Source organism: Sinohyriopsis cumingii, chromosome 11 (assembly GCF_028554795.1).
Source record: "Sinohyriopsis cumingii isolate HCF-2022 chromosome 11, ASM2855479v2, whole genome shotgun sequence".
Taxonomy (NCBI): domain Eukaryota; kingdom Metazoa; phylum Mollusca; class Bivalvia; order Unionida; family Unionidae; genus Sinohyriopsis; species Sinohyriopsis cumingii.
In genome coordinates, this window is record NC_142971.1 from 10,970,907 (window position 1) to 10,995,284 (window position 24,378).

Consider the following 24,378-nt stretch of genomic DNA (forward strand, 5'->3'; position numbering starts at 1 on the left):
ATGACGCCACAAACGCTTAACAACTCTGATCGACGGAGAATCAACAGACATTATCAATTATATCTATACTAAATCGCAACGACCTATGCTAGGTCGTCGATCGTGTACAGCTGCAACATTGTCAAACCAGGATAAGGACTTTCTGCATAAACAATATATATCCGAAAGTAAATATAATTGCTAACCGTGTTAGCATTAGCGATAGTAAACTGTTAACTCGTTGAGATATAAACTTCAGTTGCGCTGTACAGAGTTGTCCATGTGGTATTTTCTGTCGATGCCACTAATCTCGAGTTGTATATGCGTCCGACACCAGCATTTAATTGTCCTAGTAAGTGAAACCTCCAAATTGCAACAGCTGCTGGGGATTGCATTGTCATCCAAAAAGTGCTTGTTTCTCCATATGTTGTCTACTCGAGACTTCTTGATACAGCGCTGTTAAACGAGAATGCATTATTTGAATTATTTCCAGGGTATTGTGTTGTCGCTGTAAATCCCCAAAGATTATCTGTTGAATCAACAAGATGTGCAAAATAACAGACGTTACTGCGAGCTCGTTTTGTGCTGCCATCAATAACACTATCAACGTACAGTTTATTTGCAATATCTGATACAGCAACAGGAACGTATGTTGATGTTATCTCGTTGACGCCCATGGGATTGTGCCTCCGGTCCGCTTAACGTAAAGAGCATCAGCTGATGTACATGAAACAGCAGCTCCATGTTTTGCTGCCACGTCGACGTAAGATTTATTTGTCAGTTCAAATGGAAATACTGGATAACATGCTGTTATTTTATTTGATCCCATGTTTAGCGTGATTGTCATTGTGTCTCCGCAATTTGCTATTCGTATTGCGGTATAAACGGTTATCATCATTCGTCGACTTAATTTTTGTTTGTTAGATCTGATATACGGATGAGCACCCCAACGACAAAATCTAAGTTTTGCTCGTGGCGGCCCCAAAAATTACGGCTACGAATACCGGAACCCCAAGGAGAAGTGCACACGGAGTGTAAATTGAAAAGATTGACTCTCAATTATCGCACCAGTCAAGTGGTGAACTTTGGTGTACTGAAAGAAGCCTTGCCGTCTGGAAAGGATCAAGATTTTAAAGTGACCACCTACCAACCTCGCAAGATTGTACGTTTAACCACATACCAAGTCGTCAGTCGGCTTTGGGAAAATGTCTATCACATCGTGTACCACAAGCGAGTGCGGCTTCCCAATCACTTCACTTTACCTTACGGACATGCCGGTATAAAAAAATGGTTCCAAGAGGATAACCACCAACAAGAAGGATGGCTTCGACACAGCAAGAATCGAGCGAGAGACCCACTGAGGACTCCAATTCAGACCATTCCATTTTCCTGTCTTCTTGCCTGACTATTATGATTGTGCCAGGCGATTGGAAACGTTTCAAAAATGGCCTATGGATAGGGAAGAATTACCTACTGTGAATGATTTAGCTAGGGCAGGATTTATCTACTTGGGACCTGAGACTGGATTGGGATACGAAGTACAATATTTCAGTTGTGGTCTGAAGTTGCGACTGGATCGATGTATCTATAAAGATTCATCTATTCTGGAAAATACCCGATGGTCTCCGCACTGTCTTTACCTTTCTATGGCCTTTCCACATTACGGTACATGTATAACGTTACCTTAGAGAAGGCAGTACCGTTGTCCAGGAGAAAAAAAAGGAAGACTTCCAAAACTAGGCATCGAAAAGGAACGATGTACAAGCTCGAGACTTCATTACGGCTAGTATGAAAAGGGACAACGTCCAGTGAAAAAGTAACTTTTAAACCTGATAGTGACAGTGTCAGAAGAAGAACACCTCACCGAGGAAAACCACTCCCTTCATGACAGGACTGTCACGAACATTCCCGAAAGGCCATTCCGTGATGACGTCTGTGTGACAATACCCAAATGTAGAGACTGTAAGAACATTACACGCTGTCCACAGGACACCTTTATTACCAAAAACATGTTGTACAGAGACTTGTTTATATTTCACTTTGATCGTTTGATTGTGAATTTTATCGCTGTACTTAACCATTTGGCTTTCATGTAGTTTTGTCGTTCGTGTTGTTCGATTTTAACTTGCATTAAACGTTTCCATAAAAAGCATAAAACTCTTGTCTTATCTGTCTTCATGTCAAAAGTTACATTCCCTACACTACTGTGGCTATCTCTGCTCCCTCTTCCTCCACTTTCAAAGTCATCGACGAAAACATAGATCGTGTTAGTTGGGAGGCTTTGTATCTTCGCCATCTTTTTAACATGTTAATTGCCGGACTCAGCGGTTCAGGCAAAATCGAATTTGTCAAACGTTTGATTTAACATAAGCATCATTTGATCGATCGTCCCCCTCAACGGATCGCGTGGTGTTACAAATCACCATCGTCATTCTTCTGTCCAAAAAGGGGGCCCCGAGTGGCCGAGTGGTCTAAAGCGCTCTCCGTTACGGATCATTGCCATCTCACCTCTGTCTGCATGGGTTCGAGTCTAGGATTCGGCCAATGTGGGTATGTGAGAAAGCTTGCCAGTAGCTTCTCGTGGGTCGGTGGTTCTTCCTGGGGTTTTCCCGGGTTCTTTCTCCACCATTAATACTGGCCGCCATGAATAGCCTATCGTGTGCTGAAAAATGGCGTTAAACCCCACAACAACAACAACAACTAACTGTCCAAAAAGGAAAATGGCAATCTTGTCATCCACAAAAACACTTAGCCAAGCAATGATGTCATCCCCGGAAAAGACATAGTCGTCTAAAGAAAAAGAGGAGCAACCAAGGGGAAGATTCTTTGGCGATTTGGAAAACAAATCGTCACCTTTTTGACGAAGCGGAGATAAAATAAAAAAAAATGATAAAAGGGCGTGTGCCAAGTCATCGACGTCAGTGTATTTTTGGTGTGTGTCCCGCAACCAGAAACAAACGAGATGTCCCCCCACCCTCAGAAGACATCTTTCTTGACGCCCCAAAGGAAAAAAAGGAAAAGATTTCCTCCTCGTGTAGTCAAACACTGGGACATGTTGTCCGTCCGTCCAAAGTTTCTCCACCCATGCAAAAACAACTCATTCAAACAGCCTCCAAATGCGTCATCGATACCGTGATGTCTTAAAAGGCACGATACCTTTGTCTAAACATCAGGGGAAAAAAATGTTGAGCGAAGCATCGACACGTTATTAACCAAATGGTCCTAAAGAAAATCCCCAGCCGTCATAAGAAAAAGCTGCTGGTGCAGCGCGGAGGATTTTGCCCGTTTAAAAGCAGTGGTGGAACACGTGTTGGAACTCCTGGGAGGTATATCAGGATAAAAGGAGGAATCTGGAGTTAAAAGATCTCATACGTGTCCATTGAAATATGATTGAAGGACGAAAACTGGCTTTAGTGCCTTACAAACGATAGATAGAATAACATCGATGGCAAAAACAACGGACTCAGCATTTACCTCCCAATCCTCATTTGACTGATATGCCCCAGTTACAACACGAATTGCAATCGTTGATGGATCTCAGCGATTTGTCAGAAACGGAAAAATCTCAACGGTACGGTCAACTGTTGCAACGATTGCAACAATAACCTATTTTACTTAACGTTACCCAGTGACAGTTCAATGGAGGTGTTTCCCAAACCACGTTATGCTGCTATATGGACAAATTACCTGAGACCATTCAATTGGATCATGAATCCCATTGGGAAGTGGTTTTGGTGGAAATGATTCATCCTACACAAATCCTAAACATCACTGAACATCAAAACAAATTTCAGGTCGAAGTTTATGACGAACTAGTGCAAAATTACTTGAACAATCACCAATCTATTGTAACTGCAGCTGGAGCTAAGACAGATTCACCGAACGAAATATTTAAATGGTACACCTATGGATTGCATATTCGTGTAGGATCCTATTTTATTGGTCAACATATAGTGAACGCGATTTCTACCAGATTCAATGTACTGTTTGGCAAAGCCTTAGACAAATAAAAACCTGTCACCCTTGAGTAATTTTCCAGACGACAAAATGACAGGTATTTTATTTTGTCCTGAATTTTATGATATGTTGGGTGGGGACGTCAAAATGTTCAAGGGTGGACCCATACTAACCATTTTCAGCACCCTTGATTTTGCCAAAATATTTTCGTTCTCCGGCAGACTCGAACCAAGGATTAAATTTGATTTTTGTGTACTCCAACGTGGCTGAGTAAATGTTGGTGGGACACACCTCCGTACCGTTACTGCGTGTCATTCCTTTCAAAGTGAATTATGTCGTATTTTGACACTGTCAACATTACTATAAAAGGAGACCTGGGTCAAAAGAATGCATTCACCAAAGGGAAAGTCATGGTGAAACTCCATTTTCGAAAACGATTCTCTAACCCCTTGTAAGAAATATCCAGTTTACCGAGGAATCTCTCGACAAGGAGCACATGGTTTAGGAGATATGTTGAAATTGGCGTTTCGGTCTGTAGCGCCCGTGTTGAAACCAATGGCGACGCGAGGATTGCACGCCTTGAAATATGCCGCATTGACACGCGGCAAAGAATTTCTCCAAAATGGTATCATCGATAAACAAAACCTCAAAGAAGCTCTCTTGAGAGCAGGCAAACATGTCTTGCTTGAAATGGTCGGAGAGATTTTGGGCCGATGAGAAACTCCTATAAATGCCCTGGACGCTACCGAGTCAGGTATTCCTGCTTCCCTGACGCCACAGCAAGGACAAAGCAGAAAGAGACGACGAAGACAAGCTTTCCAGAAACTTTCACACCCACAGAGCTAAAAAGACCAAGAAAAGAAGAGCCGTCTGAGACTTAGACATTTTTATTATTAAAAAGCACAGACAAAGACAAAAGGATGCACTGAGATGCTTGCACCTGTTCCAAGTCGGAACTGGATATGTTTGCCATCCCACCCACTATGATTACGATGCAAGAATTCCAACGGGTCGAATTTCATTCCATCTCCTCTTTGACGGATTCAGCTCACATTGAATTTGAAATCAAATGACAACCAGAAGATTATATCGATCTGAATAGTATTTACTTGTACTTGACAGTGAAAGTGGAAGACACATCGAGGGACTGTGCCAAACTAAAGGATACGGATAAGGTAGCTCCCGATAATAATTCCATACATTCCTTGTTCAATGAAGTGGATTTGTACTTGTATAACAAACTGATCACCGGTAGCATGGATACTTACCCTTACGAGCGCACCTGGAAAATCTCTTGACGTACGAACACCCATCTGGTTGCCTGAGTGGTATGGAAACCTGACATGAAAGGCAAATTGAACGAGCTAGACGACAATTTGGGGTTTAATAAATGTAAAGAGAAAATCAAAGCACGCCGTAGTTTAAAACTGATGGATCGTTTGCATTTGAACATGTGGTTGCAGGAAAAGTATTTGCTGAAGGGTGTGGATGTCCGCCTGAGACTGGATCGTAGCAGTGCCGCTTTCCATTTGATGGCTGATGCCGACAATTACAAAATAATCATCCAGGAAGACAGACTTTACATGTGACGCGTGGACGTGTTACCTAAAGTATGAAACAACATCAGTCACACTTTAAGTAGAACGACCGCCAAGTATTCGATACGACGAGTGGGGATGAAAACTTTCACCATTGCCACTGGACTCCGATCTAAGATCGATGATCATCTCTTCGAAGAACAGTTACCCAAACATTTAATCATTTATATCGTCAGTAATGCAGCCTTCCATGGTACCAACATTATAAATCCTTTCGAGTTTCAGCAATACAACGTGTTTAAGATCAAAGTTAGTCGCGATGTCAGGACCCTGTGTACCAGACCCTTTGAACCTGACTTTAGTGACAAGAAGAAGAAGTACTTGAAATCGTACTTGTCCCTGAACGAGGACACCGGACAGTTAGGAATCAACATCAGTCACAGCATATCGTACGACGATTATGCAGGAGGCTACTCTTTGTGGACTTTTGATCTCAGAAACAAGAAATCCACCTCTCCATGATAAGATAACTTAGGATGTGAAATTTATTAAAAAAAATTATACTCAATATCGAAGAAATCCCGCTAGACATAATAAATAAGTCTTGGAAGTCAGGACAAATACCCAAATAAAATTGAAACAAGCTATAGTTATCAGAATACCAGAAGCCGATAATGACCCAACTGAACTATCATATTACAGACCGATCTCACTCACTGACACTATATGCAAGGTGATGGAGACAATGATTAACAACAGGCTTAAACATCAGCTTTAAAGTAATAACCATATCTCAAAGAACCAAAGTGGCTTCCGTAACAAAAGAAAAACCTTGCACCAACTATTAAGGCTCAAGTCGCGCATCAAATTTGCATTTAACACTAAACGAAAATGCGATCGACATCACATAGCAATTTTTCTAGATCTTGAGAAAGCCTTTTATCTGGTTTGGACCGGTGGCCTTTTCTCTACGCTGAACCACTATGGGATTAATGTACATATGCACAAATGGATTCAAAACGTCTTAAAAGGAAGACAAATTAGAACCAGAATAGGGGACCAATATCTGAAGATCACAAAATTAGAAAACGGTACCGTTCAAGGAAGTGTGTTAAGCCAAACCTTATTTAATATTATGATCAACGACCTATAACACCCGGTGGACCTTAGAAAAATCGATTTATCGCCCTTTGGCGATGACAGTGGCATCTGGAAAGCGGACAACCCATATAGCCAACAATTAATCGTTGATCTACAAACTAATTTAACAAACATTGGCAAATGGGCTGACAAATGGGTGATCAAACTATCAAAAAAGGGAAAACAACTGGAATCTTATTCTCTCCTAATACCATATGCAAGATGGAACCTCCCACCCTGTACATCCTGAGTTATTATACCATAACAACCCTACCCCAGCTAACCAACAAAGCCATACTAGTTTTCCTGAAAGAGATAGATAAAACAGGACCAATCTAAATTTATCTCAGTAATCAACTTAGTAAGACAATTCAAGCTTTAAAACCTCATCCAATGCGAATCATATAACTGATGCCGCTCTCATGCAGACGGCTACAAATTTACTATACGCATTTAGGAATTCTGCCTGAGTGGGGAAGTGTGTGCGAAGATGACATTCAAGTAGGAGTGGTCCAGTGAACGCGGCGTTGGACGTGTGATTCGTTAGCAATGCAATCAATTTAGTATGACATCTCAATAAGCAATGCAATAAGTAATAAGCAATACGTAACTAAGCAATGCAATGTAACTATTGGTCTCATTCCTATTAATTTATCACATACATTTCACTTTTTATCCACCCTTACCAACCCCAACACCTACCTCCCTGTTCGTTTCAGAAACAACTTCCAATTTGAAGAAAAAACAACCCACTCAAAATGGGTCAGGTAACTGATGCCGATTTCATACATACCGCTACAAATTTATTAGACGCCTTTGTGAATTTTGCCTGGGTGGGGAAGTGGGAGCGGAGGTGGCATACGATATATCACTCAAGTAGGGGTGGTCCAGCATGTGCGCGGTCGATGCTACACCTGCACCTATCACCCACTACGTCAATGCAGGCGGCATTGGAAGCGTGACTCATTAAGCAATACAATACAACTGCAGGTACATAAAAGTGGTCGGCAGCCAAACCATCCCAATTCTCCCAAATACAACTACTAACAATTTCTTCATTCTTTCTTTTACATTTTAAGATAAGGTAGATCATTGAAGACAAAAAAGCAATAAAAACTGGCCATTAAAAATTAGTTATTATAAGGTGGCTTAAACTCCAGCCATCAGGACCTGCACAACGCGGCAACGATTGGACTAACTAAATCATTAAATATAGCGTAAGACCCCAAATTAGCCTTATAAGATGTCTAAAAACCCAAAGCCATCAGGCGCAGCCGCATAAAGTGGCAATTAAAATTAATCAATTAGGATATAGGACCCCAAAATTTAGACTTATTACGTTGCTACACCTAGCCATCAGGTCCCTCGCATAATGCGGAAAAGTTTACATTCTAAATAACGTTACCTAACTATTAACTTTTTTAATAACTTCCCTATAAAATATCTTAGGCAGGTCCACTATGTCACCTCTACCACTATAGACATCACAAATAATGTTTTTCTAAATTATAATTACGGCACGACGACTCCATTTACCATTCCGAAAATTGTTGAGCTAAAAACAAATGATCCCGGATGTAAAGCGTCTTCCTCCTATACAGTCCGACATTCCTTGCCAACACCGGACATCTTGTACACAAGTGTGTGCGTGTGGGTTGACTCCCACTCATCACACGTCCCGCGAGACAACAATGTTTCGAAAACGGACATGTCAATCGGCACACGGTGTGTGCGTTAAAGCGTTGGGGAACACGCAGCTATTCCGTCGCCCTGGAAAAAATTAATCAGCCCCCTGTAGGGGCAATAAACAGTCGCGCATTCCCTAGTGGGCGAATGCGACCTTAATCCAAGGAACAAACGAACAAGTCTGGCTACCCAGCGTTAACTCGTAAACATGAGCAGAATTGCAAAATTGATAAAACTTCAGATGCACCTGGAGTATTCCAGGCGGCTCCTAGATAAGCTGGCCATGGAGGAAATGCAGGAGGACGCCAGGCTTGAGGAAGAGAAGGAGAAGAGAAAGAAGATAGAGAAGGAAGACAGGATCTTGCCTCACTTGATGATTAGGTCAGTGTGTGAGGTGAAGCCTCTGGTAACACCACTATTAACAAAAACACAGACACTACCTAATCCACAACCACTACCACCAGCACAGTGACCCGTGGTCCCCTAGAAGGAAAACGGGCAGGAGTTGCGTTAGCAGGAGGTAAGGAGACCACATCATACACAGGTGTGGAATACGAGAAGGAGGCACGAAGAAGTCTTCATAATCTCACAAGCGGAAGATGGATGTGATGAAGCCAATCAAGCAGCCTCTGCGCTCCCAAGAGCAAGACTGATCTGGAAAAAGGACTGGAGCAGACGTTGCATGTGTGGGGCCAGACCTGGAAGGTGTACACATTACGAGGTGCATCTGAAGTTTTAAAAACAAAAAAAACCCCAGCCCTTTTCAGTGCTAACTAAATCTCTAGAAAAGAGACAACTCAAGTTGCAAATTTTTGTGAATGAGTAGTGACTTGTAAACACTCACTCCTTTGCTGATGTGATTGTGTGTTTGTATGCGTTCGCGTACTTTTGTGTGCATGTGTGTGCATGCATGCGCTTACATTGTGTGGATATTATATATTGGGTTTGTTTTTTCTCATTCCCATGTGTGGTTAGTAGAATCGTTTTTTTTTTCTCCTTCCCATGTGTGGATAGTAGATTTGTTTTTTTTTTCCTTCTCCTTCCCGTGTGTGGATAGTATTGTGTGTGTGTGCGTACGCGTACGTTTGTGTGATAGTAGATTTTAGCTTTTTTTTCTTCTTCTCTTTCCCCAGTGTGGATAGTAGAGTATGTGTTTGTATGCGTTCGCGTACGTTTGTGTGGATAGTAGATATTGTGATTTGTTTATTCTCCTTCCCCTGTGTGGATAGTAGAGTGTGTGTTTGTATCCGTTCGAGTACGTTTGTGTGGATATTAGATTTGGGGTTTGTTTTTTCTCCTTCCCCTGTGTAGATAGTAGGTAATATGTGAAGTGAGTGTAATAACCAAAGAAAATGGCCACAATTATATGAACCAGATGTTAAAGTTGCAGGAAGTAGAAGTAATACTAGTCAGAATAGACGATGGTGAATATAGTCCGCACATTTTGAAAGTGGAAATGAATAATTTAAAGAAGGCGAAGGAACAACCCAGAGAAATGAGTAAAGAAGATAAAGAATAAAAGGAAAATATAGAAAACAAAGAGAAGATGAAAGCGTGAAATGAAAAGATAGAAAAAGAAGAGCAACATGACAATATGAAGAAAGAGGAGATGGAGAAGAAAGAGAAAGAGAAGGAGGAGGAAAGGGAGAAGAGAAAGAAAAATAAGACTGCCATAGGGAAGATAAGGTGTTGGTGGAGGTGTTCAGAGTCACTTCATTGCTCGAAATAATATATTTATTCTCTTTGCCATATATAGATGTGTACATATGTGTATCTTTCTTTGTCTATGTCAATGTCTATGTCTATCCAGTTCTATGTCCCGTCCCGCCAAGCGTTATACCTTTTTTTCCCCATCCGCTGTCACTGTTTGCTGTTTGGCCCGACTGAGGTCAGCCACTTGCAACACTGTTGCCAGTGTCCAGTACCGTGACGTCAAACACCTGTTTCATTCCTGCTATCCATATACAGTCCCACCTTTTGTCGCTAATATTGTCGCTATACAGGTCCACAATCTTTTTGGCTGGAATTTTCATTGTTGCTATATCGCCCCACTTCACTACTACCGTGGTCGATCATCTCTTAGGTAATGATAACCAAATACCAGAAGGAGTGGGGGAGATCATACATCTTCACCATCTCCTGATACATACATACATTACATACATACATACATACATACAAAGAAGTATGACCCATACAAGTTTACTTATTTCCAGTTGGGTCCCGAGGAATCAAGATTTTCGGCAAGTTATATTTCCAAGTTAAAGTTAACTATTCGGCTAAGCAAAGAAATCACAATTAAGTTTCACATATTTACAAGCTAAATTTAATATATAAAAAAGTATGACTAAAACAATTCATTGTAGAAATATATCATTCAGCTTTAAAGCTGAATAAATAAATATTCTCTTGAGTGGCTTTGTTTTCAAAGTTGTAACTCAACAGCCAGTTTGAAATTGTATATATTTGAAATCTTCTTGATTCAATTAGGTAATATGTTCCAGTCAGTTATGGCATTATAAAAGAAAGCCGTCGTGACTACGCCATTAATACGCCGTGTAGTATAATTGAACTTACTTCTGCGAGTGGCAAACTGTTTTACTGTATGCTCCAATTTTATATCATTCCCACATTTTCATGTTCATAGCGTCTGATGCTTGATCGTACAGTTTTATCCCGTGCTATTTGGAGCTTGTTTTTAAGATTTTTGTCAAATCCGACATAACATGAAGAAACAGAACAACCAAAGTAACCTGTACTCCTTCTCTTTGCACGTAACAATGTTGCTGAAGGACACACGGTACCAATGATACGGAAGAACTGTGAACCAGTCTAGAAGTAATAGAGTATTTACGGGTTTGTTGGTCCATAATTGGTTAATAGTGAAAATTAAAATTTTAGTAAAAATATCTTTTGAGAGCTTATCCTATATGTAATTAAAAATAAAATAGACAAATTTCTACTGATGCAATTTTAGCATTCTTACAGGCTTGACTCAGGAGTACTCATTAATGAAAGTAGCACCTGATTCATTTGGTGCAGAATCAATAACGTGTTTCATGCACATGTATGTAAACAAAATGCCGCGACTCATATGGTGTTCTCCACACATAAACTTGCAGCAAGGTTAGATGTGTATGGAGAATTATAGGTCTCATAATCAGAACCCAGAAATTTGAAGTTATTGAATTCTGAATATGATGGTGTTTCCATATGTTTACTATTGGAATTGAATTAGTACCGTGTGTCCTGAAGCATTATCTTTTCAAAGGGAAGTAACCCGTAGTGAGGCGGATGTATGGTAGTTGTCTCGCTGTGAAAACACACTAATAACGCTATCGGTAGTGGGGTCCAAAGTTTATTGTCGTTATCAGTTGGGTGATGTGTAGAGCGTTTTGTGTGCTTTGACTTGTCGACTGTGGTTAAATTTCACTGTAGCAAACTCCATGATGGGCAAAATTAAGGGTTAGATTTGCTTTGTAATAATTTTCAAAAAGGCTTCTAAGAGAATTCTTCTATCTTTAGAACCACAAGTGCTTGATGTTGAAAAAATGCAATAATCTGAAAAGAGCGTTTTAGGACGCTTCAGTACTATGATAGACTCTATCAGAGAGGGTCATATTTCAGAACGGGCCATGAGGGGTAATCTCGGGTAATTTTGTCAATCTATGATATTTTTCCGTTAAGAATATTGCTATTTTTTCAACGTCAAGCTCGCATCGAGCACCTGTGTTCAGAACCAATATTTATTTTGTGTACTTTCAGGCGGACCTGTTGTTGAAATGCAGGGAGATGAGATGACCCGGTAAGCAGTTTTCAATGTTTATATGAGATCTATCATGAGAACTTTATTCGGTTTTTTACTAGTTTCCTTTACCTGTATTTTGCAAATTAAGCAAGCGAAAACTATACATAGATGATTCATTCAGCTTTTTGTTTACAGGTTTAACATTGAAAATATAACGACGGGTAACACTTTTAATTTCTTTTGTTGCACTTATAATTTCTCATGATACACCATATTCTTTCCGATCTAATTGATGACCTGGACACGTGTCATAAAGGTGATGGTCGTTTCGTGTATCATCTTAGTGTATCTGCTTTTGGTATAATTTTAATCGTGTCTGCCATTGCATTGGCAAAAAGAAAATAACCTAAAAAAGGTATGTAGACGTGTTTTCATCTTTGTTTTGAGAGAAAGTAATGGATGAATAAGTTGATTAATATCGTGAAATTAGTGAAAAACGCTCTTTATTTCACTGTTTAAACTGGGTATTAATTAGTCAAAGCAATTATACACTTATCATGGAACTAAATTTATGTGAAGAAGATGGTAACATTTTACCCCAAATCACCATTTACATTAGTCCTGCATGTAAGACCTGACGCTGATAAAGCACCTAAACAAAATCAACATGTGCTTATGTCTTACATGTAAGGCTACATTTACATGTACTTCTTTGAAACGAGGAATGATAACAGTACAGACTTCTTAAAAGAGATGTTTAATTTTTTAGAATTGTATAGTTCAGATCATTTAAACAAGACAACATTCACAGTTATTATGAAAAAGTACCACTTTTGTGCAAGTATGTGTGCCATGTCAAATGACCAGTAGGCAGTACAAATGGATCAGTGCAATTGAAAGATGTTTTAAAAACATATATACATTTTCTGTACACAGGTACTAACTTCCAGATGTTGCTAACATACATACTGTACATGTAATTATTTAGTTCAGGTAACTTGTATAATAATGCTTTATAAATCATTTCTAGCACAAGTATAGGGCATATGATATCATGATTAATAAATCAATAATTTAAGGTAGGAAAAAAACTATTAGAATATATTGAGTGGTGAAATGTATCTTGTTGTTTTGCAAGTTGTGTAACTGGCAGATGATACAAAAAAGCAGTTCCATGTAAATGTGGAGATATGGATAATATATTATTTATCATGTTTTTTTTATATGCTTCCCTTTTGCATTTGAATTTCATCAAATTATATATTTTATATGCTATAAATCTATCTAACATGTGTCTATCTACAATATCTTTTTTAAATATTTTATAATCAGGTAATGCAAGACAATTGTATATACTGGTATACATATAGTTTTTTGCTTTAAAATTTCATTTTGTCTTGCTTAATGATACAGAGATTTATGTTAACTGCTGTACAGTTAAAATGTAAATGATGGGTTCATTCGACTCTTGGTCATTTACAAAGTTGGGTTCAAAAACTCCTCACCAAGATGCATTCATCCAATAAATGGAGAAGTGATTGATCTAATTCTTTTCAACCAGAAATAGCTTTATCTTCTCAGATTTGTATTTTGCATTAAAGAACATATGTTCTTTGAAATAATGAATTGTGTAAGTAGTTGTAATGGAACGGGTATTGATAATCTTTTGAAAACAGTACTCATATTTCACATCCTGAATATTCATTTAAATCTCATCTGACTGTAGAAAGTTTGCTCTGCATGATTAAATTACAGAAAATGAATAAAAACTAGCAAAACTGATTATTGTGTACAAAATTCTTCTAATTTCACTTCGATACTTATGCCTGTGAACAGAATGCCGTCATCCAGCTGTTATGTTAACATTGAACTACACTGGTGGAGCAAGAAAGATTGCCACATATTTTAAGCAACTATATTAAACATCATGCCATAAACTGTTAACTCTAAATAAACTTTTAAAAAATTATGTTCCAAAATAAAAAAGTGCCAAATAAATGTAGATATATTAGATATAAGTATTTTCATCTATTTGTATCAAAAATAAGTTAACATATCCAGAGTACTCTTAATGCAGTGATAAATACTTTAATGTTCATCATTTTCAAACCTGATACAAAATTAAGAAACACGATATTTGCTAATTTCTTTTTTTCGGGTTCTCACACAGTTGATGTGTCACTATTGTGTCAATCTTATATACATGCATTTGCCCCATGCGGCAATTCGGAGATTATTTCAATGCGTGTTTTGAAATGTAATTGGGTTTGCCATTTTTTAACTTTCAAATTGAATGTCATGCAAACTCATATTGCATGCCTGGTAGAAAATTGTTGTCCAAAGAGTTTATTTCTTCAGCTCTGCTGACATTGTATAAGGTGATCACTTATTGAATACTTCCTAAAAGCTAAATTTATTCAGTATTTGACAATTTGGAAGCCATTTTCATCATTGATTCAACTTCTTTCTGGCACACAAATTTGTGGTTAGGAATCTTAGTCATTTTAAAATGAATATATATATATATATATATATATATATATATATATATATATATATATATATATATATATATATATATATATATATATATTTCAAAAAATGATTTGAAGGTTAATGACAAAGTTTGGTCTCTCAGTCTAAACAATCTGGAGATATTATATAGTTTATCTACACAGTAAAAGTAATTGTCAGAAAGGTGAATTCTAGTGGGCAGTAATAAAGTCCATTGCAAATGTGATGAAACTTCAATTTTGAGAATTTAAAGGAGATAGAAATTACAGTATTATTCAGGTACCCTGACCTATAATCCACTCATATCTGGCTGTGTAAATTGAGTATGGTATGAAGTGTAACAAAAGCCATGATAAAAGATTGAGGTTTTATCCGATATGAAATTTTCAACACTACTTGAGACTAATCTTATCTCAGAGTTGCTTTAAGATTTGATACAGCACTTTATCAATGTTTGTTTGTCATACATGTTAAATAGATTAGTAGAGAACAATTTTTGTCATCTTCATTGTGAAATATGTTCAACAGCTGTTTGAAGGCTTGATTAAACACATTATTTACTATTTTAAGATGTGAAACTCATATGCAGAAACAGGGTCCATTCATACCAGTTTTATGTTTTTATTATACAGTCCATCATTATTTATTTTATTTTTATTTTTTTATCCATTTTTTTGTTGAATATCTATTTAGACTGGCCCAGTTTGTTATTCTTATGCATTTTATTTTGTAATCATTATTATTGCCCACTTTCTATGAATATATGTTGAGACTGAATGTATCTTTGATATTTTAATCAATTTTATTGTTACAGATTGGTCATTTGTTCTCATTCCAGTGTTCTTTGGGACCTGATCAAGGAAAAGCTGATTCTCCCATTTGTTGATCTCGAACTTCACTCTTTTGACCTTGGCATTGAAAACAGAGATGCAACAGATGATCAAGGTGAAGTTGTTATATATGCAATATTGTGATCATTGATGTGTCAATCCATCTCAGTTTCAGTTTGCCCATCTGTATAACTGGAGAGATTTCCATGTACACCACTCCCTTGATAACTTGCGAACCCGCTTATAATGCAGTGTCATGCATGGATCCCATTTTTTAAACCCGAAAATACCACAGAAATTTATCCCAGTGTATTTGTTGAACTTAAAGAAAATCGCGATCAAAATTGGTAATGGAAACTTTGATGTATCGCTTATTTTATCTTTGACAATGGTAGATAGAACCTGGAAATTTTAATCTACACTATGAAATATCAAATTTAAAAATAGCTCATACAGTTCCTTTACATTTTCTTTCCAAACGACATTCCTAGTATACCGCAATTGACGATATGTAAGGAAATTTCGATCAATGAAAATGTCACTTACGCCGAGTGGAAGCAGTACTTTAATAAATAAATACAAATTAAATAATTTTTTATCAATTGAAATTTGTGTTTTAGTTCCATCTTTTAGTTCCTTTTAAGTGTAATCATCATAAATGCAATGTGTCCTCTTGTAATTAAACGTAAAATGTGTCGATCTACTGTAACAGCTATATCCACGAGTGTTTCTTTGAGAACCTAATTAAGTACCGACTGTGTTTTGATAACTGACTTGCGAAAGTATTTGTTGTATTGTTGCACTGAATAAAAAAGCCATCCCCCTTTGTATTATCATGTTAATTATGTCTTTTGAATAAAAAAAAGGAGGTGGAATAAAAGAAAAGTTGAAAGGCACAAAAATTGGACTAACTTAAAATCTAGCGGCCTTGGTTGTTTGTTGGGTGAACTCACTTCATTTGATCAATCGAACACTATAATAAACGTTATTGTGTATATAACATAAACTACCTTAAATTAACCAACTCTTTCATAACTGCGATCAAAGATAACAAGGCAGCCAAGCAAAAATTGAATACTTCGTAAAATAGAGAGCTTGATTTCACAGATACGGACCATTGTGGGCAAGCGAGGTTCAGAAAATTCTTGAACTGGCATTTAGAGATATCCTCAGGGATGATAAGAATTACTTCCAATGAAATCACAACATTAACATTGTACTAATTGAACAATAAAAAATTGAGTTTTGATGTAGACATGTCACAAAATAAATGTCGTGTGTTTTTGAGAAAAAAAAAGAATTTTGTTTGGTGGTGTATCAACAGTTAGTCTAGTTACCAAATTATGGACTACTGATTTGGCAAGATACTATTAAACACCACTACAGGAACCAGACTCATCAAGAAAACAAAGCAGTGACGTAATATACAGATTTTTCGCGTACATGTGATGGTTGTTCAGACAAGTTGGAACGATCTTTCATATGTTGGATATTTGAAGAAAAAAAATGTTATTTAAACAGAATAACGAACCTCATTAGAAAAAGCGCATTATTAAAAGTTATTATCAACGTGATTGTAAAATGAGGATTCAGTCATTAAACAGCCCAGTTCCCAAATGCCGCTTCCCCCACCCCCAATGGTTTTCTCTATGTCAAAGCGAATTTTTTTCAATTTTTGGAGGTCCCTTGGTAACTCGCACCTTGCTTATAGTGCAGTCTATGTTTGTGGACCCCGTTGTGCGTGAGTTATCGAGGGAGAGGTGTAATATAAAGTCCATTTCATACAATGGAAGAAAGGTGATAATTTTTGGTAAGATTTTTCAAGAGGAGAATTAAATGACAAAGGTTTTAGATCCTGGTTGCAGTTTAAGGTGTTGCTTGGGAATCAAAATAAAAATATTCATAGGAATATCAAGGTTCCCATGTGGGTCTAGAGATCTGGAAAATGTCTAAAAATTTCAACATTGCTTTTCAGGTCTTGATAATGTCTGTTAACATTGAAAAATGACTTAAAAGGTCTCGGAAAAAATCTTAAATTTTCATTATTACAGAAACCAGTAACATAACTGCTCTTTTATGTTTGGGAGAAGTTTTAGTATGCAGATATAATCTTCTAGTTTAGATTATTCTTTTCCATCTTGTCACATTTTACTTGCAGTTTTTAATTATTTTAGCTGTTACTACTCTATGGTCTTAAACTAAATAAAAGAAAAGAGCAAAAATTGACAAGTTTTATAAAATTCAACAAATAATTTATTTCTCTAGAATACACAGTACAAATTTCAAAAGAACATAGGAAGAGGTAAGGATTTCTGATCAGTCTTATTAGAAATTTGATTCCTAAAGTTGTGCCAGATTTGGAAGTGCTTGTATGAGACTGAGATGTTTTTTTTATACCAAAAACTGCAGCATTTTCTAAAGTTTTGACCTTTTGCTCATGTTAGGTCTTAACTTCACTATGGATGCAATTCTTGAATCTCTTAACAAATACGAGTTGTCTGAGGTTATTGCAGTCATGACCAACCATCTTTGCAGAGCACCACATATCTAATAATTGTTCTTGTTCTTTTGCAAATTTGACATAGGTCTTTCCAGTTTATTTTTTACAGTTCCTAAATCTTTATGGATACACCTCCACTAACTACTCATAACCCTTCAAGATAAATACCTTTACCACATCATATTCAACAATTTGTTGTACTGACAGTGGACTGCAGATTTCACAAGCTTTGCCTTTAAGAGCACTTTGTATTAATAGAGTCCAATGCTGTCTTGGCCATTTCAAATTCTCAGCAACGTTTTGCAAAATGAGGAAAATGATTATCAACTTTTTTTTCCAAAACTGGATACTAACCAAACATTTCTGGTAACATCAAAAAGTGAACATGTGGGGGAGTGTTTTATACTCACCAGTTTTAATTCTTCTAGTCTAAACTGCATTTCTCTTCTTTTTCTCTTTCCCTCTGCATCTGTATTTCCATCACTTCCTTTTTCATTTGCAACTGGATTTGTCTCTCTTCTTTCTTTTCTCCAGTTGCTTTATCTCCTTTCCCTTTCTGAAGCTGAAGCTTAACTCTGTTTCCATCTGGTGGTTTTATTTCAATTCTATTTCTTTCATTTCAGAGCCAAATAGAGACTAACCCAAAGCACTATTATTTAAGAAAAACTTTTCCACCTAATATTGGATGAAAACTTTTTATTTTTGCTTCATTAAAGAAGCCTTTGCCTCAGAAGAAATCATATTGTCTGGCAAGCTGGTGGAATAATTCATCCTTTTTCAAGGACTCTTAACCCTTCCCAGTTAGGATATTTAAATAAACTTCTCCACTTTAGATGACATTGTGAAAGTTTGTTGGTTTCACTCTAGATTTCTCAAATATGTGAAATTAAAATACATCGGAATTAGAAAATTCTGAAATAAAGTGACTTTAATTTCAAAAACAAAGTTTTCTGAAATATGTTAGAGAAATTGATATCCTGGTTGAACCCACAATGTTCTGTTACAACTCTTTTGTGTACACTATGTAACAGAAAAGAGAAAAAATCAAATAGCTTAGTAAAATTCAATGAATAATTTATTTCCCTAGAATACAAATTGAACATTTGAAAAGAACTTTACAGCATTGTGATTTCAATCCCAAATAGTTCTAAAAATTATGTCACAAATCCAAATGAATGAAGTTCCAAACAAATAAAAGTGGTATTTTAAATAAATTCCAATATTAAATGTGTTGATGTGCCTGAAGTCTCAGATGTGTTAATGTGCCAGTGGCATAGAATGTGGCAATATGCTTACAGTCTTATGATGTATCTAATAATATATTCAAAATGTCTTGTCTGAATTCAATATAATTCCAAGTTAAAATGTTCTGGTCCAAGAATATTATTGAGCACTTTGTAATTCCAGTGAATAATATTTGAATAAATGAATGCACCCAAATTAAATTCTGAACACAACAATACAATTCAGTTTCGGATGTTAAGGCAAGTATGAATAAACCTTAAGTAAACAAGTTTACATACCCCTTTATTTGACCTGTGTTGCAGTTACCATTTCCTGGAAATACACCCACAGCTTAATGAAAAATGTGTCTTTCCTGGATCTTTCTAAGGTTAGAATCAAGACTGTATCTTTAATTGAAACTGAAGTAAACATGTGTACAGTTAATAATGACTTGAATATTTTAATCTGTATGCATAGGGAAAAAATAACTATGTATTATGTTTATTTAGAAAATAAATGTCACTGGTAAGGTAGACCAGTAACTTGATTTTGGACTAAGGGCAGTTACAAACAATACAAATTAAATACACGTAATAGTACAGTCAGTGTAGTGTGGTACTCAGTCACTGTCATGTGGCATAGATAAAGAAGCTTATAGTTACATTTAAATATTTTATTTTTATGAGTTAACCATGGTAAGTATATTGATGGTTTTGACTTTAATGGATGATGTGTAATTCTGGCTGTGAAGCTTTAGTTCATCAATGTTTGCTTGTGATTGATTTGCATGTTTTCACCTTATGTAGGAGGAAACTCCAAACTTTACTGATGCATGAATTTGTGAGTACTGGTACTGAATGTCAGATTGATCTTTATTTAGTTGTTAATTTAATTGACTTCTTCAGATCTACAATCTGTAAAAATTAAAAGTCCCTTAGGTAAATATTTATATCAAATAATAGAGATTGTTTTCATATATCATTAAAAGTTGTTAGAACCTGCTGTTCACACTCAATATATTGTGCCCTCTGCCTGTGTCACAGTTGATGTTTATTGACCCCTCACCCAATTGCTCACAAGTTGTCAAGGGCATGTAGTAAATGTTTCAAGAGGAGGATGTTATAAATTTTAGATCTTGAATGCAGCAACAAAGAGGTTGTTGAGAAGAGGGGGATGTGGTGGAAAGCATCTCAGATTTTGTGTGATAGAACTGAGTATGCTGTTTTGCCATTGCTGTCCCGGATAGTTTTGGTGTAGACAATGTGCTGTGCAGTCAGTTGTTTGTAATGCTGTTGTTGTTGTGTTCGTATTACAGGGTTTGTATGGTCTTTGAAGGTCTTTGACACTTTGCGAAGATGCGGCTGCATATTCAAGTCCATGAAAGATTGGGAAAATCGAGCAGATTGCCCTGAGGCCTTTAAAAGTCTTTGAAAATTGAAATAAATCTAAACATTTTAATTTCTTTCCATAATCACAAATAAAATTGTCCAAGGTTGTTAGATTCAGATGTAGTTGGGTTTTCTGGGTTTCTTTCTTTTGATTACCTGTTCAGTTTCATTGCAGATGCAATAACAAACAAGCATTTATTTGGCCATCTAAAATTGGCCTTGGTGGTGACTTCAGTAACACATGCATTCTTCATCAAAGCAAGCTGGCTACAATCTTCAATAAAAGCAATGCACCCTTCATCAAAGGAAGTCAGCACCATAACTATTTTCATGGTGTATGTTTTTCGTAATCGTATCATATCTGTTTTTAGGTGTTATCTAATGTTATAAAGCTCTTAGAGCTTCTAAAGATTAGGTGCTATACTAAGTCCTCATTAAGATTATTATTATTATAATCACAAATAAAATTGCCTAAATTCATTAGATTCGGATGTAGTCGTTTTTCTTGGCTTCTTTCTTTTGATGAATCATTCAATTTGATTAGATGAGTCCATCAGCTTTGGCAAATCGAAATGTTCATTACACTGGTTCACAGTTTTTTTTAACCACAAGACTACAGCTAATTGAATTTGGTTACATTGAACAAGTGCTCACTCTTTGCAGAAAGTTCTCGAAAGTAACTCACTCTCGAGGATTTAAAATTGGTTCCGTCAATTTACGTCTTCAGTTTTGTTTCACTTGTGTTTAAAAATGCCAGGTCTTTGCTCTTTCAACAATATCTGGCTTGAAAAAGAGAAATACAAGGAATGGCTGAGAAAGAATAAAACGTGTAAATGATCGGCGTTTTGTACATCGTGTAAAAAGACAATCAGCTTGGTTTCGATGGGAGAAGGGACCCTTACAAGTCTTGCCAAAGGTAAGATGCAAATTAGCACATAATAACTACACACTTTTCATTTAGTGGAACAAAGATGCAGAGGTATAAGCTTTTGGTAGTTCTGGGCAAAATAATGATAACTCTTCCAGTATAAAATAAGGTACTGTTAATTTAATGATTTGGTAGACATGCAAACTGAAAAGAGAGCCCGTTTAAATTTACTTATACCATCAGTTTATTTAACACAATTGATTGGATAAAAATCATTTTCAAAAATTTTGTTCTACATAATAATGTTCCTTGGTTTAATAAAGAAATGAAGGTTGAACATCCATTTTAATAAATTCATTAAACTAAGTGATGTAATTGCTTTGATACTGGGTCATCACTATTGACTTGTGATAAAATTCTTGACTGATGCTTGATAGTCTAGCAATGACATTTACTTTTGTTTCTAGGATACAAGCACCAACAGACTAAAAAATCTGCAAAACAAGTCACACCAGTAAGTGGATACTTTTCACAGCCAGCAGCAGATGGCATGATGAGTACAAAGCAGCCTACCAAATCAGCTCTATCAGCTTCTACTTTAAAGACTAGATTAAAAACTTTTTGCATTAAATCTGAAGTACTACAGGCCACATTTCTCTGGACATTGAAATGTATTCACAGCCACTACAGACTAAACTCATGCAAGGGCATCAACAATATTTTCAAAGCAATGTTTTCTGACAGTACAATTGCTGAACAGTTTTCAGGCAGTGAAAGCAAGGCAGCCTATCTTGGTGTGGTTGGAATAGCACCTTATTTTTCTAATAGTGAGAGAGTCCAACTTGTATGTCCCTCTGTTTGATGAGACTCTGAACAAAGATATGCAGGAGAAGCAGATGGACTTGTATGTATGGATATGGGACTGCAACAAAATCAGTACATCTTATATCACTTCTCAATTTCTTGGTCTGCTTGTGCTGAAGATCTGGTTGACAAGTTTGAGCCCATTTTGTCTGACCTAGAGTATAATGGTCTTTTACAGCTGTCAGTGGATGGACCAGCAGTTAATTGGAAATTGTATGACTTGTTGCAGTCACATATTTCTCATTCGGCACCCCTGAAAATGTTAGAAGTTGGTAGCTGTGGACTTCATGTTATGCATAATGCATTTTGCAGTGGCCGTGCAGCAGTACCCTGGAATTTGGAAACTCTTCTGAGCAGTGTGTACCACCTATACCATGATTCACCAACAAGAAGACAAGATTTCATGGACATTACAGGATTAATTGTATTTCCATAGAAGTATTGTAAACACAGGTATGAAGTTTTGTATGGTTTACTAGATGTCTATTGATAGTCTATTTTACTCTTTTAATTCACTTCATTTCTGAAAGTTTTTTTAATATAACTTACTTGGTATTGAAACAGAATTCAAGTTCTCATTGCTACCTTAATTATTTTTTTTATTTGTTTTATTTCAGTTAGTATATTTTAATTCTTTTCTGTTTTAATCTAACCAAATATGATTTTCTTTGTTTCAGGTGGCTTGAGAATGTTGAATCAGCAAAGAGGGTCATTTTTCTTTTGCCTCATCTCACTGACTTTTGTTCAACTGTGAAGAATAAAAAGATGAACAGTACCAACCTGCAAGTCCAGAACTGCAATACCCTTTTTGGAGGCTTACCAAATGGATAAACCTGTGCTTCCATTCCTTGCCACAGCCCTGGGAGTTTTAGTGAAAGACCTTATGTCACGTTATATGAAACCTGAAATCGTGTCCAGGTTTGATAAGAAAGAGAATTTCCTTGATGCAGGAAAAGTTAATGTTAGCTTTTTAGCTTCACAAACATTGTTAAAGGCAGGAGCTTCAGACAGGTATAGCTTTGCTTTCAGAACAGCATGCAGAGACTTTATGATTGCAATGGTAGATGGTTTGAGAAGTCACTTCTGAAATATCCGTTGGTGAAAAACATGTCCTTGGCTGATCTTAGCCTTGTGCAATCAGAATCAGATAAGGAAAAGGGACAAGCAAAACTCCATAGGGTCCTCAGAATTATGTGTGAGGCAGGAGTAGAAGTAGAGTCCTGATGTGATTTAATATTGCAGACTTGAATCAGATTTTTCTTGATATAGTCCGTTTTTTATATCATCTCTGATCCGGGGTTTTTCAAAACGGTATGTCCGGTCCCATTCTGCAACAACCCTTGTAAAGTATTTGTTTCATTTATTAGTTAGCACAAGTCTCATAAAGACTATTCTGACTGGTCAAAAGTTTAAATTCATCTAATGAATCTTCATGTAATGGAAACTGATGGCAATGGAAAGAAGAAGCATGCTTGCAAATTATGGCATCCCGAATTGTTGAGAGAGACCATGACACAAAAGTTTAAATAAAGGTTTAAAAAATGTATGGAAATGGGAATGGCTGGAGCGAAAAGTTGATGGAAATTTAATCAGTCATTTTATAAGAAATCTGAATTAAGGTAATTGTGGTTGGAAGAGTTTGGAACAGCACTACAAAAGAAGCTGCATATGAAAAAATTGAAGCTCAGAAGGCACTTGGAAAAAGTGCAGTTATTTATTATAAAAAGAAAGATTTCTTGCTTGAGAGAACAGATGAAGCCGTCTGTCAGAATGTGTGTACTGCATGCTGCCAATACAAGCACCAGCTTGAAAGGAAAAAAGCTCTCATTGAGAAGGAAAGGAAATGATTGCACACTGAGCCAAAAAAAGTCAGTGGTGACAAAAAGCAAGGCTAAAGAAATCTTTGCCAAAGCCGTAAAAAAATCTCGACAGGCATATCAACCGGTTGTGTCCTTTGGAGAAAAAGACAAGTGAATGTATGGGATTATTTGTATATAGTTGATGAACTTGGGTGTTTATTATTCAGAATTGTTATGAAAAAAGATAAATATAATATATTTGCTGCAAAAATTGACAAATTATTGTGAACATTGATATGCACATGAAAAAACTTCTGCATCAGTAGTATTGGAAAATAAATTC

The 24,378-nt window shown here is 36.6% G+C and overlaps 1 protein-coding gene across 5 annotated transcripts in view; it reads left to right on the forward strand.

Annotated features, from left to right (window-relative positions):
• The first annotated feature begins 11,615 nt into the window (after positions 1 to 11,615).
• Positions 11,616 to 24,378, forward strand: part of LOC149787608 (isocitrate dehydrogenase [NADP] cytoplasmic-like) — a 110,398-nt gene continuing 97,635 nt past the window's right edge. For all 5 annotated transcript variants that reach the window (XR_016424075.1, XR_016424076.1, XM_089973776.1 and 2 more), the window contains exons 1-3: positions 11,616 to 11,765; positions 12,066 to 12,105; positions 15,401 to 15,507. Coding sequence is in view for 3 of the 5 variants with exons in the window: in XM_089973776.1 (XP_089829902.1) it covers positions 11,747 to 11,765; positions 12,066 to 12,105; positions 15,401 to 15,507 (166 nt within the window). In the remaining 2 variants the exon portion in view is untranslated. The remainder of the gene's footprint in view (positions 11,766 to 12,065; positions 12,106 to 15,400; positions 15,508 to 24,378) is intronic.